This window comes from Sorex fumeus, unplaced genomic scaffold (assembly GCF_029834395.1).
Source record: "Sorex fumeus unplaced genomic scaffold, SorFum_2.1 ptg000039l, whole genome shotgun sequence".
Classification (NCBI taxonomy): Eukaryota; Metazoa; Chordata; class Mammalia; order Eulipotyphla; family Soricidae; genus Sorex; species Sorex fumeus.
In genome coordinates, this window is record NW_026606096.1 from 335,256 (window position 1) to 347,797 (window position 12,542).

General features: G+C 43.9%; 1 protein-coding gene across 3 annotated transcripts in view; it reads left to right on the plus strand.

Moving 5' to 3' along the window:
* The window catches only part of ZC3H11A (zinc finger CCCH-type containing 11A), a 38,097-nt gene extending 30,827 nt beyond the window's left edge, over positions 1-7,270 (plus strand). For all 3 annotated transcript variants that reach the window (XM_056119202.1, XM_056119203.1, XM_056119204.1), the window contains 6 exons: positions 1,047-1,550; positions 2,097-2,176; positions 3,204-3,528; positions 4,439-4,605; positions 4,927-4,994; positions 5,269-7,270. In XM_056119202.1, the coding sequence (XP_055975177.1) occupies positions 1,047-1,550; positions 2,097-2,176; positions 3,204-3,528; positions 4,439-4,605; positions 4,927-4,994; positions 5,269-5,530 (1,406 nt within the window). In that variant the 3' untranslated portion in view covers positions 5,531-7,270. The remainder of the gene's footprint in view (positions 1-1,046; positions 1,551-2,096; positions 2,177-3,203; positions 3,529-4,438; positions 4,606-4,926; positions 4,995-5,268) is intronic.
* Positions 7,271-12,542: the final 5,272 nt, after the last annotated feature.

The window sequence follows — 12,542 nt, forward strand, 5'->3', positions numbered from 1 at the left end:
AGGCTGACCTGTCTCCCTTCCTATTTACTCTGTTCAGCCTTGTGCGGTGTCCAAGATTAACTGCAGCTTTTAATGACTGTTAATCTCTTTCAAGATTTATTTCTGAGTCCCTGAAGTAAAGCCGATAAATAAGCTTGTATAGCTGAGCCGGAGGTGGTGTGTGGGCATGGCTCCCACATAACTTTCGGCAATCTAATTTCTCAGGCGACTTAGTCCTGAGTTGTTGAGGTCAGGCCAGAGACACAGCGGCAGTTTTTGAGGTATCAGGAAGCCTAAAGGCACCATCAAGGATGCTAATGTACTTGCCACATGGGTGCAGGTTGACCTGGTAGCATCGCATCCCGACATAGAGCTGTAATTATCAGTATGCTTTATAATGACATATTTCCCAAATTTAAAAAGCTTTCAGACTCCTTGAGAATAAGCTTTTGAATTGAAGTTTGGATCAGTAATTCTTGACTTTTAAGTGTTCCCCTCCCCTCTTCTTACTCCTTAGTGCCCCGATCCACTGAGGTCAGAATGTGTAAATTTTGGGGGCCGGGTGGGAGGATGCCATGCTAAGTGGCGCTGAGGGCTTAGTTCTGGCTCTGTACTCAGTGATGGATCACTGCTGGCAGGACTCAGGGAACCACATATGGTCTTGGGAATCAAACCCAGATCAGCCACGTGGAAGGCAGTGCCTTACCTGTTGTACTGTAGCTCTGGTCCAGAATTAATATATACTCGTGTGTGTGTGTGTGTGTGTGTGTGTGTGTGTGTGTGTGTGTGTGTTTGTCACACCTAGAGATGTCCCTGTTCTAAATCAGGAATTACTCCTGGCATTGCTTCGGGGGGACCACATGGGATGCTGGGGATTGAACCTGAATTATCTGTGCAAGGCAAACATCTGCCCACTGTACTATCAGCTTGGCCCCAGAATTAATATACTCATAACTTCTGCCTAATGATGCTACTCTACTGGACTGTTCTTATCCAAAAATAGATCCTTAGTCACTAAGAGATGAGCTCCAAGTACAGTGACTTTTCCCCCCCCTCTCATGAAACAGAAAGAGTTCATAAGGTTGGTGAGATCCATGTGAAGACACTGGAAGAAATACTTCTTGAAAGAGCCCACCAGAAACGTGGAGAATTTCAAACTAAACTCAAAACGGAAGCACCTTCAAAAGTTGAGGATTCTGCTTCTGGACCAAGAAGCTCCTCCACCATCCGAATCAAAACCTTCTCTGAGGTCCTAGCTGAGAAGAAACACCGGCAGCAGGAGGCAGAGAGACAAAAAAGCAAAAAGGATGGAGCGTCCATTAAGCTGAAGACTGATAACGAAATGAAAAAAACTGTGGTTTTCCCTGCTACTGTTGCCAGCAGAGGACAGCCGGAGGAGCCTTCAGGGAGGAGCAGGTCCATCCAGGAGGTACGCATCAAGACCCTGGAGGAGATCAGGATGGAGAAGGCGCTCCGCGTCCAGCAGGGCCCAGAGAGCTCCACCAGCTCCCCGCTCCAGCCCGAGGCCACCCAGGGCACACGGCGGATGCTTCGGATCACCAAAAAAACAGGTAACCAAAGAAATGGTAAATATTTCTTCAAAGAGCGGTCAGTGTACACAGGATGTTTGTAGGATTTCTCAGAGTTTTTCTTTCACTGGGATCAGTTTGAAAATCACTGGCATAAATCAAGCCCATTCTTTACAGCAGTATTATCTAGATTTTTGATACATAAGTAAATACATAACGTTCTGATACATAAGTAAATACATAACGTACTTGTTTGTGGTACAAGGAAATTGAATTCTGGCCTCATTCATACAAGGTAAATTGTCACTGTCTGACCCCTGAGTTACACCTCCGCTCTTAGGTCACTGCGATTTTGATGTGCATTTGGAAACACTTGGAGGACCAGCAGGCTTTTTTGTTTTTCCTGTTTTATCATTACTTTCATTCAGGAACATTTGGTTTGTGCAGGAGTTATAAGGGTCTGAATGATGCTTTGCATGTGGGACGCTCTAGTTTGGCCAGGTGCGAACCAAAACCAAACAAGTTGTGTTTTACCTATCATAAAATTGCAGTCCTTAAAGAAATAATTGGTGTGTTTAATGTGAATAGGTTTAAAAGAGGAAAAGAAACTTCAGGAAGAAAGTGAAGTTGCTTCTCAGAGCAGTGTAACTAGAACAGAGGCGAAAGAGGTAAGTTTATGAAAAAATCACTTAATAATTTTGTTCCTGGCAGGCAAAAGCTGAGATGAATGATAAAATATGCTTTGTATTTTCAGCTTATAGTAATTATTTTGACATTTCACTCATTTGTTAGGTAAAAGAATATCTCATACTATGAACTTCCATTATACTTTCTATATGAGTTTATCATTGTTCACTGCCTGAAGTAGTGGAGTTTTATGTTTGTTTGAGGGGACCATACCTGGCGGTGCTTAGGGAGTACTCTTGACAGGACCTGGGAGGCCAAATTGGGTGCTGGCAGTTAAACCTGGGTTAGCCACATGCAAGGAAACACCTGTTGTTCTATTGGTCCTGCCTCTAAAGTTGTTGTTCTAATTGGCCATTTATATTTATTAAAATATTACTGAGGTTTTTCCTCAAGCCTTTGAGAGTAATTCCACTCGTTATACAAAACTTGTAATTCTTTTTAAAAGAGTTAAATCTGTCCGTTAGTTTTCTCATAAATTCATTTAACTTTCATTTATACACCTGTGTACATAAGCTTATTGTTTAACTCTGTTCAGAGTATAAGTGAGTACTCTATGGTGCATTACTTTGAATCCTACTTTAACTTTATAATGTTAATTCTTAGATTTTTACATTTTTACTAGCGTCCTGTTATACAAATTTAGTCTTGTTGACATTTAGGTTTTGTATTACACAGTAGATTTAATATTTTGGGGGAGTTGGTGAGATAGTACTGTGATTTGGGTACTTGCTGATTCCCCAGAATTCCTTATGGTCCCTTGAGCATCTCCAGATGTCGCCCAAAAACAAAAAAACACTTTTGTACGTAAATAGTCACGCCAGTGAGGGTGGGTAAGATAGAGAGGATAGAGAAGAGACCACTATGACAAGAATACCTGGGAATGATCACGCTGGACAAGCTCTGTGTTCTGTATCATATGAGCTCGGCTTGATTATATGTTAGCCTAGTAATAATTGTACAGATTATTAAATATGCTAGATTTCAATTCTCATTTAAATTTTTCCTTAGACTTCAGATGAGTCCACAGAAATTGGCATCAGTAAAATTCAAGCCAAGAGATGTGAGACCACGAGAGAGAAATACATGCCGAAGCAGCCAGAGAAGGGAACTTCACAGGAGGAGTTGGCAGTTTTGACACCCCTTCAGGGAGACATCAGCAATACCCCAGCGGCTGAGAAACCTGTCCTCGCTCCTGTGGCCGGCCCCATGCGGCACCCGGCAAAGCGACCTCCCGTAAAGTCATCCCAGAAGGCGGAGGTGGAAACCTCAGGGATCGGCGACTCTATACTGAATGTGAAAACTGCGGCACAGGCCTTGGAGAAAAGGGGTAAAGGTAAGAGTTCTTGGCAGCACGTCTTGTTTTAGAACTTCTTAGGCTTTGGTGGCATTCTGGCGTTAAGTCCATTGTGTTAAATTTTATTTGTCTCATATATTTGTTAAATATATGTGTCATATATATGATAATTCTATTTTGAAAAACAAAACTAGGTTCAATCCCTGATACCTCATTGTCCCACCAAACCCACCAGGAGTGATCCCTGAGCACAGAATAAGGAATAAGGTGTGAGCACAGCCTGGTGTGGCCCCAAAACTACAAACGACACTAGATGAGTTTCTTTCTCAGAATTGAAATTGCTTTTAAAAAAAAATCTGTCTTGAGGGCCATAGAGATAGTCCAGTGGGTATGGAATTTGCCTTTTTACATGTCTGACCCATGTTCCTGAATCTCAGAGGGCCCACTGAGCCCCGCCAACAGTGATCCCCCAATCCTCCCAAATGCATAGGTCGTGTTCTCCCCCCAGCCCCCACAAATTCTTAATTTGGGACTGGGTGTGGTTCATCTTTACTCTCCTTGTGAAGAAGAAAAACACTGGAGAGGGGGTAAGAGACGATAGTACAGTGGGTAAGACGCTTGCTTGCATACTAATATCCAGGTTAGTTTCTGACACGCCATGAAATTCCCTGAGTCCTCCAAGAGTGAGCCCTGAGCACATCTGGATGTGGCCCAGATGCCAAAAAACAAAAGAAAAACAGTAGAAAAATACGTAATTCCCCACCTCTGGTGGGATATATAGTTGTTTATGCTAGTGTACAGCGCGGGTTGCTTATGGTCACTTCGCTTTTGTGTGTTGTTTTAAATTTACGGTATTGGTAGTACTGTGAAGAAATCTCAAAACCTATTATTAACGATGCAAAATGTCAATTATTCCAGCTATTAATCCCATATCTCCTGTTGATTGTAGCTAAACCCAAAGTGAATGTGAAGCCATCTGTGGTTAAGGCTGGTTCCTCTCCTAAAGTCGCCCCGAAACGCAAGGCTTCGGAGACCCACCCTGCTGCTGTGGCAGCTGTGCGGCCACTCAGCTCCGGCAGCGCCGTAGGCGGAAGCCCAGCCAAGAAGGCAGCCTTGGTGAGTCAGCGCAGCTTGGTGGGGCTGCGTCTCTGGCAGGAAAAGTGGCAGATTCCGCCCGGTAGCTCTGTCTTTCCATTATGCTTCCTGCATGTTTAAGGATTTCAGTTGTCAGTTTCTTATTGTCTTTGACATTTCCTGCTAGACATCTACAAAGTGATAGGGCAGGATTTTTAAAAAGTTAACTTTGAGATGGCAAGATACTTTTCATATCATACACTTCAGACTTTCGGCATCCATGATTCTGAGAAGATAGCAGAAAAAAGTAATTATGCTCAAGCCTGACTCCCAGTGAATTACTCTCTATTTTTTTTTTTTCAGGCTGTTGTTCCAATTCTTTCTGAGGATCAGTCAGTCACTGTGCATGAGACAGAAAAATCCAGAGACAGGTAATGCCTTGTGATTCTTTTTAACCAGACTTGGGGCCACTATACTGTTTATAGCTCTGCTAAAAAGCTTTTACCGTTTAGCGGCATCCAGATCTGCAAATTTAATTTTAAGCAAGCATATTACTTAGGGTAGTTCTCCTTGATGCCATTCTTTTTAATTTTGCCTGTATTTTAATAATACCTGTGTGAAGAATTTCGTTTTAAAGGATGAACACGCCTTTTTCCCAAGTATTTATCTGTATTCCTAAGAAACTTTTTTTCCCCTTCTGAACAGTCCTGTGCTGCCGCCCATCCAGTCCTCTTCAGTTCCCTCCCCGCCGCCGGAAGTATCTGGTTCTTCTTCATCCCAGATGGCCACGAAAACCCGCCGACTCAGCTCTGCCTCAACAGGAAAACCTCCGCTCTCTGTGGAGGATGATTTTGAAAAACTGATATGGGAGATTTCCGGAGGCAAATTAGAAGCAGAGATTGACCTAGATCCTGGGAAAGATGAAGATGACCTCCTCCTTGAGCTGTCAGAAATGATTGACAGCTGAAGATGGCGGGAGAATAACAAACGAGAAAGGAAAAGAAAACTCGCCAAAAAAACTGGACCTACTTTAATCTATTATTATAACACTTACCCAAGATGATTGTTTTAGTCTAGAATTTGCCCCAAACCAGAAGTATACCTCTGAATAATTTTATATGTGTCCTGGATTCCTTGGGGTCAGATTTCTTAAATCCCTTAACAACCATTTTACCCATTTGATGCCATTGTTTAGCATCTGTGAGGGGGGAGGGGGGAAAAAAGTCTTATCCCTCTTGCTACAAAAGGACTGAGGAGGGAGATCCAAGTGAAAGGGTGCAAGAGAATTTAGTGACTCCTTGAGGTGTTTGTCGGTTTTAGCTTTTTCCCTTATGTTATTTGATTTCTTTCCTTATTATTGTACTTGATGTTTCCTGAGTTTCAAAAGGATGAAGACAGCTGCTACCATTGAGGACCAAATTTATCACTACCACTAAGCATCACCAACAAAAAAAAAAAATCCACCCAGTCTGTGTTAAACTGTATGTCTTTTTAGAGGTATTTGGAGAGCCAGCTAAGCTTTAGACAGGGCCCCGCAGTCAGGAGCCCAGTAGTTAGACTTAACTTTATGAATCTGATTTTCATGCTCCCACTGCTCTGTGTGTCTCTGAAGAGCAATAGCTAATTTATTATTACTGTAATTTTTAAAAGGCTTTAAAGTGCCTCAGGGGTCCTCTGAAACTAATTTTCTATTTCTGGGATTCCCTGGACTCTGGAGAGAGTTGACCTAATGAGTGGAATTCTCACTTCAGTGTGAAAAGTTGTCCCTTCTCCTCAGTACTTGCCTCCTCCTAACATTGAATTATCCAAGGAATAAAAAAAAAATGGTTTTAATCTTTTATTTCTAATTCGCCCAGCAAACTCCTCTTGCCCAGTATTTATTTGGTGCCCATCTCCCACCTACGGGGAAAAAAAACTCATGCAAGCTGCCAGTATTTGTGGGCGGTCACAGTACACTGGCTTGTACTGTTTCTGGGAATGGCCGAGTGCTCTGGGGGTGTATTGTATACCTTCCAGGGGTCCTCATTTCTGAACTGGAGTTTTTCCTTGATGTCGGTGTCCTTTATATCACCACAAGGTTTAGACTTGTAAAGAAACAAGTTATGATGGAAATAGTAGTCTTAAAAGGAGATTTCATTGTACATAATTAGAAGGAAGGGGAAAGAAGGACTTGTCCTTTTCGATACTTTGCTGTAGGTGGCCAGTTTTGTTTCTTATAGGGAAATCTGACCCACCTGTCATGTTGGCTCCTAAGGAACTGCTGTTATAAGCGGCTCATCAAGAGTTGAACTTCATGTAGCCTTGTTGGGAATACAGAAAAGGAAGAAAGCCACAGGACTGCCATTCAGTCTTGGGAAGTTCTGGATGATTCTGCACAAGCAAAATGACTTGAAGTTTATGTACAGACACCTCTACCAGTCCAGTCCATCTTCAGCTGACTGAATGTTGTATAATAACCCTTCTCCAAAGCAGGGTGGAATGTTCTGGTTTCACCACAGATTTTCTACTCACTTCATGTTTGGAATTGGCTTCAAGATTCCAAATCCCTTTTGTATATAATCGTATTTTGCTTTTTTAAAAGTAATTTTGTTTCATATTTAAAACCCTTGTATTAGTGATTTATGTTCAGCATTGTTTGATCCATTTGCCATTTCAGAAAGAGAAATACTTATTTGTGTTTTAAATAAAAATGGCATAGGAAAGTCTTGATGTTGTGAGTCAAGTAGTTGTGCATCTCTTCAGCCTAAGGTTTGCTGCTGAAATAGAGGCCCTGATCCTAATGTTGTCCTTCTGTAGAAGTCTTGCAGTTTCACAGACACTTGGCTTTAGAAACCTTCCTCCAGAACATGATGCTAGGGACCGGGGAGAGAGTACAGTGGGTGGGGCACTTGCCTTGTGTGCAGCCGCCTTCTCCCCGCAGCACCAGGGATGGTACCCTGAGCGCTATTTGAAGTGATCCCTGAGTACGACTGAGTGTGGCAAACATAATGCAGAATTTGCCCACAAGTGTGCTCGATGTAGATCACATAAGCTTTATATAAGAATAAGGATCATAGGGCTGGAGCTATAGTAGAGCATGTCAGGCCTTGGGTTCAGTCGCCAGCATCCCCTGTGGGCAACCTCTCAAGCACTGCCAGGAGTGATTCCAGAGTGCAGAGTCAGGAATAACCTCTAAACGCCACTCGGTGGGCCCAAAAAAAATTTTAAAAAGAACGTGGACTATAACTGCTTCCTGTGGATGCCATTCCAGGTGTTGCTCGGGAGATAACTCAGTGCTTGAAGGTACCACCTGGCAGTCCTTGGAACCATGCACTGCCAGGTATTGAACCCATGGCTTCTGCATGCAAAGCAGGTAGCTCCAGCTATCTCTCTAGCCCAGTTTCCCCCTCCCCCTCCCAAGCCACACCTGGTGGCGCTCAGGGTTTATTCCTGGCTCTGTGCTCAAGGATCTTCTCGGGATTGTATGTGGTGCCGGGAACTGAACCACAATCAGCTGCACGCAAAGGCAAGTACTAACCTCTACTCTTGTCTCCTGCCCCTAACCTAACCATATTGTTCAATGATTTTGCATATCCATTTTGACGTAGTCTATACTGTGATGGCAGGTCACTGGGTTTTTCTTGTTCTGTTTTCCCTGCCCGTGCCAGAAATGTGCACTAGTAACAAGGGCCTGTTTTTCAGTCTCTGCTGCAGTGTCAAATTCAGTGTGCTCAAAAAAAGAGAAGAAAGTACATTCTGAGGTGCGATTGGACTTAATTCAGAGTCTTTTAAGAGCTCTTTTCAGTTCTGATCGCAGGAAGCTGCTCCATACCACTGAGTGTTCTTATGCATCTGACTGCATTCAGAATTTATTATAGGTTGCTTTGATTTAGTTAGCAAAATAAGGGTTTGAGGGACTGGAGTGATAGCACAGCAGGTAGGGCATTTGCCTTGCACGCGGCCGACCCGGGTTCGATTCCCAGCATCCCATATGGTCCCCCAAGCACGGCCAGGAGTAATTCCTGGGTGCATGAACCAGGAGTAACCCCTGTGCATTGCTGGGTGTGACCCAAAAAAGCAAAAAAAAAAAAAAAGGGTTTGAGCACAACTCTATATATAGATAAGAATAAATATATATTAGATATAGAGTGGAGATGAAGATATTGTGAGAGATGTTGTTTGGGTTATACCTGACTCCTCAGTGGGCACCCCTTAGGACCACATAGATGCTTTGCCATGAATCAAATGGGTGAAGCACCTCAACCTCTATACTTCCTAGCCATAAGAGTTTATATTTTGAGAGATTAATTTAGATGCCAGATTTATTGAGACTTGTTTTCAATTGGATCGTTTGCTAGATTATAGAATCTTGAATCTGTGATGGTGCATAAAAAGCAGATTAATTTATTAATTGCTGGGAGCCAAGAGAGCTCTATGGGCGAGGCACCCTGCATCATATGGGATTCCAGGATTCTTTTCTGAACACCACATGCCTCCGACCCCCAGCACCCCTGGGAGCAACCTCCAAGTGCTTGCTGGGTGTGGCCCCAAAACTTAAGAAAACCAAACATGTTGGCCTGTCCATCGGCTTGGGGTCTTAAGACTCCATGACTGATTTGTCCTTGGGCGTAAGGACAAATCAGAGAGTTGTGTGAATGAGCAGCCAAGATGCAGAGACTGAAGAACTTAACAATGAAGGTAAGATGTTTAGATTAAAAACTATTTTGGGGTTGGAGCAATAGCACAGCGGGTCGGGCGTTTGCATTGCACGCGGCCGACCCGGGCTCGATTTCCAACATCCCATATGGTCGTCTGAGCACCGCCAGGAGGAATTCCTGAGTGCAGAGCCAGGAGTAACCTCTGTGCAGTGCCAGGTGTGACCCAAAAAGCAAAATAAATAAAAACTCCCGTTTGTTGAATAACAAGTGGAATAGGGAATGGGATAAATCAAAAACTGGGAAACAGGAAGAGAAATTTCAAGAGAAAGATGTGTATGGTTAGAACCTCACTTGTCTGAGTTCAGAGCACAAGGAGGGTGGTTGGTCCTATTTACAAAGCTACTGAGGGTCCAGCAGGTAGGGTACAGTGGGCCTTGGATGCAGCTGTCCCCAGGTTTAATCCAGAGCCCTGCCGATAATGATCCCTTAGTACAGCCAGTTGTGGCCACAAAACAAAAACTGGTATTTATACAAAACGGTATTTATATAGAATGGTAAATAGCTATAGAACTGTAAGAAAGGATGGAATCTTTCAATTTACTGCAACTCTGATGGAACTGGAGTATCTCACGTTAAGCATAGAGGGATAAGGACAAATAACACATGATCATTCTCTTCTGTGGTATATCAAGAAACTAACAAAGGAATAGATGGTATCAAGCGATGGCAAATCCTAGGTCCTGGATCACAAAACGGAAATTCAACATGGGGGGGGGAGCGTGGGGGCGGCAGGGAGGGGGGGATGAAGGTCTGGACAGGAAGTGACATGAGCTCATTGGAGGGGGCTATTGGGGGTGCTCCACTGTGGCCGTAAATGTCTCAGCCATAAATATTAACACTATTGTAAATAATATTAACAATTTTTTAATCTAGTGCCTTTAAAGTCCCTGCATGGTATGAGCCGGGGGACTGGGGGCGACTAAAACCTCATGGGAAGGGGGGCGTTTCGGTCCGCCCTTCACGCCCTACCGAGGCCACCAGTTGCCCCCCACTAGCGGCTCTCCAGCACGGCCACGACTCCAGAGCACAGAAACCAATTTCTTAACTATCTGACTTTCAGTAGAAATACTTCCAGGGTCAATAAGTAAAATAGCAGAAATCCAAAACCAACATATAATTCTTGAACCCAGCTGTAGACAGCAAATCACTTCACAATGCTTTGTCAGCATGTCTGACTTGGGGGGGTTGGTAAACTCTAAATAATAGTGGTGAATCTTTTATTGAAACAATGAATCTAATCAAAGCAGATAGAGTGTTAACTAGAATTCATCTGCCCCACAGGGACTGGGAGGGGTGGGGGGCGGGGTTTTATTGGGGTTCTTCATGGTAAAAAATAAGTTTTGGTAAAGGGAAATGTGCTTGATATTTGCATGACTGAGACCTAAACCTGAAAGCTTTGTAACCTTTCCCATGGTGATTCAATAAATAAAAAAAAAAGATAAAAAAAAAATAAAATAAAGTCCCTGCATTCAAAATTTAAGTACAGGGACAGGAAGATAGCTCAAAGGGCTTCCAGCATGTGCTTAGCATGCCCAAGGCTGTGCCCAGAACTGCATGGTGCCCCCGCACTAAGAAAGTGGTAGTTTCTGAACACTGTCAGAAATGGTCCAAAAACACCAAAAAAAAAAAAAAAAAGAGCCAAACATGGCCCAAAGGTCTGGGATACATGTTTTGTGAGCATAAGTTTTCCCTTCACCCCAGTTTTTAGCAAGTACCACTAGAAGTGGTCAAAAAAAATTCATGCACATTAATTTTTCTCTCTTCCAAGCCTGACCCTTTGCGTATATCATACTGAGTCTCCCTCCTGCTAATTCCCACACATTCTGAACTCCAGCAGCCATTTCCAGCACCCTTCGAGTTTTCTGTTCGCCCCATTTTAAAATATGGACCTGTTCAGCTTTCTCAGCTTGAGACGCTCTTTGATAAAATTCTTACTCATCTACATGTTGTCACACAGGCCTGGACATGGCTTTCATAGAACTGTAACAAAATACCTGTTCCATCTGGGTGGCTTCAACAGTCACTGCTGAAGGCCAGACCCACAAGATCATACTCACTTGTTTCCTTCTTCTGAGGCCTTTCTCTGCAAAATGACCACTCGTTTAAAAAAATGTGGGGACTATTGGATCACACCTGGTTGTGCTCAGGGCTTACTCCTGGCTCTGCACTCAGGGATCACCCCTGGTGGGACTTGTGGTGTCAGGAACCAAACCTGGGTTGACTGCATGCAAGGCAGGCACCCTACCCACTACTTCCTGGCCTGACCACTTTCTTGCGATGTCATCACATGGGCACACACATGTCTTCATCCTTTTATAAGAAAGCCAGCTGCCTTCAACTTCATTTAGTGACCTCTTTAAGCCCCACTTCCATATTCAGTCTGAAATCCTGGGGGGCTGAAACTTCCAACATAGGAATATGGGGGGGGGTGCGGTGAAATCATACAAGGGGTAAGAGGTACTTGCCTGCAGCTGACCCAGGTTCAATCCCTGACATCCCAATATGAGCACTGCCAGGAGTGATTCCTGGAGCCAGGAGTAACCTCTGAGGATGGCCAGTGTGTGCCCCCCAGACACTCCAGCCTCTAATTGAGGACCGTTACTTGCTGAATGAAAAGTTCCTGTCCCATTTCTCAGCAGTGACTCTGCCACCCAGCCCAGCCTTGTCTCTTCCCCACCCCATTTCTGCACATGCTTCTCATCACAGCCATTCAGCAAAATGTGAGGCTTCTGGCCAAGATGAAATGAACTGCAAACAAGGGATGTTCTTCAGTAACTGGAGGCCTGGAGGTGACCTTTGCCATGGTGTGTCTCTTTGGATCAGTTATTCTCAGACCAATCTGGGGGCGTCAGGAGTATCTCAAACATTTCCAAGAAGGGCTTGCCCTTCCACCCATGTTCCCCCTTGAACACATATTCTCGCTTGTTTGTCTTTTTTTTCTTACTTCCTCTCTGGAAAAGCCTGTGTTCTCTCGCATACATACCTCTCTTTTTCCCTTCCCTCACATCTTTCTAAATAAGTTTCAACTAAAAAACTAGCTGGGGGGCTGGAGCGATAGCACAGCGAGTAGGGCGTTTGCTTTGCACGCGGAGGACCTGGGTTCGACTCCCAGCATCCCATATGGTCCTCCGAGCACCGCCGGGAGTAATTCCTGAGTGCATGAGCCAGGAGTAACCCTGTGCACCGCCGGTGTGACCCAAAAAGCAAAAATAAAATAATAAAATAAAAAACTAGCTTGTTTCACTTGCAAGAAGGCTTGGATGGGTGATTCAGCCGCTAACC